The following is a 6,541-nucleotide window of genomic DNA, read 5'->3' as shown; positions in this document are numbered from 1 at the left end:
AAGTTTCCATTACTCTCTAGGGTTTATCTAGCATCCAATTATAAAAAGCGTAATTTCTGTGACGTACAGACAGAAGGTTAGGTAGTTTACACCCTGGGTTACTATAGGTCAATGACGTCAGTTTGCGATGAATATTTATTTTTAAGCCACTCCCGCGCGACGCAGCTCATTGGCTGTGAGTTCGTGTGGAAGGCGGGGCCTTCCTGTAATCTTGGAGTGGGCGTAGTTTTGTCATTCGACGGTTTTTGTGGATACGGGAAAATCAGATTACACAAGTGAAGCCAGAGACCCAGCACACATCGCCGGCCTGCCATGACGCAAAACTCCACTAGTAAGATTATAAACGGAGATGCCTTACACCGAACGAAGCAAGACAAGAAAGTATGCGGAAATGGCTTCGTGAAGAACCACTGCTTGTTCCAACAGAAGAGAAACCGCCGCCCGTCGGAGAAAGTGAGTCCGCCTCCTGCGCTACACACACACACACACACACACACACACTGAAACACGCACAGTGTACACACCGGAGCTGTTTATGCTGTTACTTTGAGTTAAATGAGAATGGAGACGTTTCATTATGGGTTTATATTGCGGTTCCGAGTTTAGGAAAGGAGAGTTTATTTAGTTTGTATTCGTGTGTAGAGAGGGCGAGGCTGGGTCTGTTCTCTGTGAAGTTTTATGTGTTCAAACATGTAACCGTTATATATAGCATCTTCCACCTATATTCTAAATGTACGAAATGCTATTTAATGTCATTCACTTAATTTAAATAATGACATTATTTATTAAAAAATGCCCCATTTACTTTTTGTTTGTTTGTTTGTTTTTCAGTTAATCCTATGTTTGTTTGTTTTTTATTTATCTCCGCAGCAATCAAATTATCATGGTAAAATAAGAATGATATGATGATATTGCAATTTTAGTTCATCAGATTATGAGTCACAGAATGATGCTAATTGAAGATGCAACATTTAACACCACTGCAACAGAACCACTAGAACATTTGTCAAATTGGACTTTTGACTCAACCTTTATAGTTAAATATATTTTAAATATATTCCTTGTGGCAATAAGCCCATGGCCTCCTCATTAAAGTGCCTGATATTCATTCAAAAATTCAGACTTGTTAATTTTCAAGCAAATTCGGTTAGAGTCCCTGGCCTGCAAACTGAAGTTAGTGTTTGTTTTCTATGGGTGTTGTGCACATATGGTGAACTGCTGTTTCATGTCATAGCTGATACTTTATTGTGAATTTTACCACAGTTACAGTTCTTTGTTGACTGGGTCAGAATCCAGAACTATAAAACAAGTAATTAGTTAATGTGCAGTCAAGTAGTTGCACATATACTGAAACTTTAGAGCTTCCATTATTTTAATATTCATATGTAAATAATTACTGATATGTTAAACATTGCATAATGTTTGTTCATGACTTAATAACAAAAGTTGAGGTTATTATATAATGCCCACTTTTAATGCTCAACAATGAAAAGCATCAGCAGCCCATTGCGTTGAGATGAATGGTCATGGGATCAAATGAATTGTTCGCTGTTAATGTTTGGTTGTCTCCGTTTGTATTGACACAAGCGTGGAAAATAACAGTGTAGTATTCTGTCATGTAACTGGAGAGCAAGGCTTTGTTCTTTGCAACCTGAGGATGTTTCCAAAGTGCACTTCTGAGCTCCATGGGAGAATAAACCTTTCCAAGAATATGAGTGTGTTGTCAAGCTAGTTTTTCTTGTACTATGTCCTTATCATCAAAATGGACCCATTGGTCAGCTGTGCAGTATTGTTTTTTTTTTTAAAGCTTACAGTAAACATAACAAGCGAGGCATGCAAAGTAGATTTCGCCAGTATGTTTATTATTGAAATTATTCATGTAGAGCATTGCATTATCAAGTGCAAGGTTGGGGGTTCGATTCCCTGGGAACACATGATAGGTAAAAATTGATAGTCTGAATGCACTGTAAGTCGCTTTGGATAAAAGCGTCTGCTTAATGCATAAATGACATTTAATTTGATTTAAAAAGCTAATAAGATTATTTTCTGTGAATCGGGTCAAATGATCTGTGATCAGTAAATATAATTACCACATAATCACCTTATTTATTTATTTAGGCTGTACGCACTTTTAATCAATGTGGCCAATGTTAGATACTTATGGAAGTGGCCCAAATCAGAAATGACCGGATTACTTGTAGTTTTGGTGTTTCTAATGTTATAAAGAAAAGGATTCATCTCTCAAGCCCATTTCTGAGAAAGTATATAGACATAGGGATGTGTAATGAATCATCATCATCATGAAAATATCCCATCCAGGTCTACTGTAAGCAGTTTCTGTAGTTTGAGTTAACATTTCCAATCCTTATTAAAAGAAGGTTTGTCTGCCTTGTTTCAGGAAGCAACGTTTACTGACTGACTTTAGAAACTGAACAAATATAAGGCTTTCCTGTATTTAGCAATCCAAGTTTTCCCGCAAATGCTTTCTCACTCAGCACTGACACAAACCGTTAACCCTGACCTAACTGAGCTTTACGTAAGAAGGCTGATTGGGGGATCTGGAAACAGTGGGACCAATCCATTCCTGACAGGAAGGGCAGGTTTTAGAGGGGATGCAGTTAAGAGAAACATGAGTTTGATCACATGCTGAGGATAAGCAGTGTAAGGACTAACTCTGGTTCTTGTTCGTGGACAGAGTGATAGATGGAGTGTTGCTCTTCTGATCATATATGGTATCTGTTACCTCATGTTTGAAGCTGTTAGCTGTTTCAGTCCCAACTATAGTTGTAAAGTTTCCATAGAGAATGTGAGTATGGGTGACAGCATTCAGGGTGTTGTTAGATCGTTGCTTTCTAGCCCAACTCAAAAGAGTCCATCCCTAAAGTTCAACATTATTCTGGTATCTCTGTGTATTCTTTCAGTGCTCCACCTATCATGAAATGATTTGTCTTTAATCTAGTGTGGACAAACTAAATCGACTATAATCTGTTTTTATTTTTATTTTTTTATTTTTTTTTTTAAATCAGACTAGGTTATACATTAATGTAGTACATTAGTGTTCGTGTAGCTCAATTGGTAGAGCTTTGCCTTATCAAACGCAAGGTTGGGGGTTTGATTCCCCGGGAACACATGATAAGTAAAAAGATTGGTAGCCTGAATGCACTATATGTCGCTTTGGATAAAAGCGCCTGCTAAATAAATAAATTAAATTAAATTTAATGTTTTTTTTTATGCTGTTGATGTTTAATTTGGTGCATTTTGTAGTGTTAAGAAACACATTTTTCAATGTAAATTCACTGCATATTCATCTTTTCCCTCACAGAACCATCATGCTTCATGCACTTCGCTTTATAAAAAGCCATTTGTGGAGTCGTTTGAGGAGACGCCGCTGCTGGTTGCCGTCCTTACCTACATGGGCTACGGCATCCTTACCATTTTTGGCTATCTGCGAGATTTCCTGAGGGACTGGAAGTTTGAGAAGTGTCATCTGGCCAGAGAGCGAGAAGAACAGAAGGTACGGTTAACATATCTGTGGTGCTTGCCTGGGTAATGTTTTGCATATCAGATGTTTACATGTAATCCAATCATGCATCTCATCCAATGCCACTTTTGCTAGTCCCAAACCATAATTTTAAATATGGTAATAGAGGCTTGAGCCATTGATAGCATTCTAATGAAGTTATTAATGAAGTTATTAGAAAGAGAGATAGAGAGAGCTTGTGTGAATTAGGCTACCTCTGTGCGTCTCTAAACAGCGCTGTCTCCTCACTAGTGAGAAATGTCATGTGTCGCTTTTAAGTTGCTACACTACAGTATATAGGCTAACTGATAGAATCGTGAGGGCAGTGCTGACAACACCTTTATGTGCAAACTGCATGACGTTATTAAAGTTAACTGTGCAAAGTGATGTGGAACTGTAATCCAGTCAAGAGATCTGCCGTGGGTTTCCCTGAAAATAATTGCACACCTCAGAATATGTTCGTCAGCCAATCAGATTCAAGCATTCAATGGACCCGTAGTATAAATGTTATTATTCAGTTCCAGTTATGTTGCAAAATTAATCAGTTATGAGTCAAAAGTCACAAAATTCATTAAATAAATAAGTCATTTTAAAAGCAGTTCTTCAGATGCTGATTGTACCATCTATCATCCAGTTTAAGTCATTTTAAGTTTTGTACTCAAATCTGATGGTGTCATTGCAGTCAAAGTGTCTTTTAAACCCCAACTAAGCAAGCCAAAGGCAATTAGTAGCAAGAAATGGAGAGAGAAAACAACAGGCCCAGTCAGAGGGCCAGTTCTTCAATGGAAAACACATTTGTGTTTGCATCATTAGTCATGTTATTGTCACAAATAATTAAAATGTAGTGTTTTGTTTTCGCTTTTGATGCTCTGTTCCCAGGATTTTGTTCCACTGTACCAGGACTTTGAGAACTTCTACACCAGGAATCTGTACATGAGGATCAGAGACAACTGGAACAGGCCCATATGCAGCGTCCCTGGAGCCAAGATGGACCTCGTGGAGCGGGTGACACCTGACTATAACTGGACCTTTGAGTGAGTGTCACTTTGTGCCGACACACCAGATCCCGCCAGAAGATGTCTGTTTTGACTGATAACCAAACTAATTTGTAGAGATTTGTTTATTGAAAAATGTTGCATCTTTCTCTACCTATACTGTTTGTAGTTCTCAACTGAATCTTTCGTCAAAGCGCACTGGATTGTGGGTAATGTTAGCCATTAGCGTGTGCATCAAGATTTGACCTGAAATAGTAGACTGTCTGGGGACTTTTGGCATACTCTTTTCAACATACTTTGCATTGGGACACACTTATTGTAATCTTGCATACTATTTAGGATGGATAGTATGAACAGTGGGACGCAGGGTATATTCACCAGAAAGAACAGCTCGTTCCGCGCGTCATACATCATTGCGCTATTTTTACATCACTGCACATGCGCAGTTCTTTCAATTTTCGGTTTTCAATACAATCAAGCGTTTATGTCTTCTCCCTCGGATTATCAAAGGAATAAACCACCCCTTACAATCCGATCGAAAATCTTAATCGGATCCGTCCAATTCAGTCCGATTGACATGATTACATGTGACTTTCTTTATTCTAATTGTGCTTCTATTCTTATTATCATTGGATAAGTAGGTTCCATGTAAATGCAGCTACTGTAACAATCGCGGATCAAATGAAGCTTGAGTCTTCTCCTCCGGTCATTCAATGGTTCTTCTTAAAAAGGATCCTTTTTTTTATGCCTTTTATTTAGATAGGTCAGAAGGTCGACAGGAAGCGAAGTGGATGAGAGAGCGGGGGGTGGGACTCGAACTCGGGACGCCCGTAACGCAACGGCGCTACATGGATCTTATTCCACCAATCAGAATACACCATCCAGTTAAGGGGGTCCCACCATTAAATTTACAAACCAATCAAGACAAATGATTTAGCCTATCCTCATTTTTCATACTGAAGGTTATGAATATAGGTGATCACTGTTAAAAATAAACACAGTAACGAACTCATGTAAAGGCTTAATTTACCCAAGTTTACCCAGGGTTGCATATGTTTAATTTATTGCATGTTTTTTCTTTATATTTTCCTGCAGACACACAGGGAATGTTCTGAAGGATGTTATTAATATGGGCTCATATAACTACCTGGGCTTTGCTGAGAATACCGGCACATGCGCTGATGCTGCCTCTGAGTGCACGGTGAAATACGGCGTGGGGGTGAGCAGCACCAGGCAAGAGATAGGTAATAAATACTCACTCTCTCATGCTTTACAGCCACTTCTGTGATATAAAAGGGGTCAAATAATGATAAGACACTTTTTTTATGTAGGTTTTAGTAGATTTTTAAAGTATCATATACTTGGTCCTCTTATAATGATCTTGTCATTATGATTTTCCACCCTCTCACTGAAACTTAGAACACTTATTCATATATTCAGTTCTTGTTAAGTAATTCATCCCACCGGATGAGGATTTGTTTTATGGTGGAAAAGAAATGTGCAGCACTATGACAAACTCTTAGTTCTTATCTAACCTTTATCGTCGTGTCCCTGGAGTCTGACGTTTACTCAAAAAGAAGGAACCAGTTCTAGTTTTATACAAATCTATTGTTAAGATATTTGTTCTCTCTTGCAGGAAATCTTGACAAGCATGAGGAGCTAGAGATTCTGGTGGCCAAGTTTTTAGGGGTTGAGTCATCCATGGCCTTTGGAATGGGCTTTGCTACAAATTCCATGAATATTCCTGCGCTCACAGGAAAAGTAAGGATTTTACTATGAACAAACTTTAGGTCAAATGGAATGCTGAGAAATGTTTCGTCAGAGCCAGGTAGGGTGGGGAAGAACATTGGGAATCAGTAGTTATGTAGGGAAGTCTCGGCCTAATGGTTAGAGATCCGGACTCATAATCATAGGTAGTGAGTTTGAGTCTCGGGCCGGCAGGAATTGTAAGTGAAGGCAGTTAATGTACAGTGCTCTCTCTCCACCCTCAATAGCACGACTGAGGTGCCCTTGAGCAAGGCAGCAT

General features: G+C 38.8%; 1 protein-coding gene across 1 annotated transcript in view; it reads left to right on the top strand.

Annotated features, from left to right (window-relative positions):
- The first annotated feature begins 223 nt into the window (after positions 1 to 223).
- Positions 224 to 6,541, top strand: part of LOC113121262 (serine palmitoyltransferase 2-like) — a 16,182-nt gene continuing 9,864 nt past the window's right edge. The window contains exons 1-5 of the mRNA XM_026291583.1: positions 224 to 453; positions 3,323 to 3,514; positions 4,400 to 4,554; positions 5,611 to 5,759; positions 6,152 to 6,276. Coding sequence (XP_026147368.1) covers positions 313 to 453; positions 3,323 to 3,514; positions 4,400 to 4,554; positions 5,611 to 5,759; positions 6,152 to 6,276 — 762 coding nt within the window. The 5' untranslated portion in view covers positions 224 to 312. The remainder of the gene's footprint in view (positions 454 to 3,322; positions 3,515 to 4,399; positions 4,555 to 5,610; positions 5,760 to 6,151; positions 6,277 to 6,541) is intronic.

The sequence above is a fragment of the Carassius auratus genome, chromosome 20 (genome assembly GCF_003368295.1).
Source record: "Carassius auratus strain Wakin chromosome 20, ASM336829v1, whole genome shotgun sequence".
Lineage (NCBI taxonomy): Eukaryota > Metazoa > Chordata > Actinopteri > Cypriniformes > Cyprinidae > Carassius > Carassius auratus.
The sequence above is the reverse complement of the archived record's forward strand: the minus strand, read 5'-3'. Positions and strand labels throughout refer to the sequence as shown.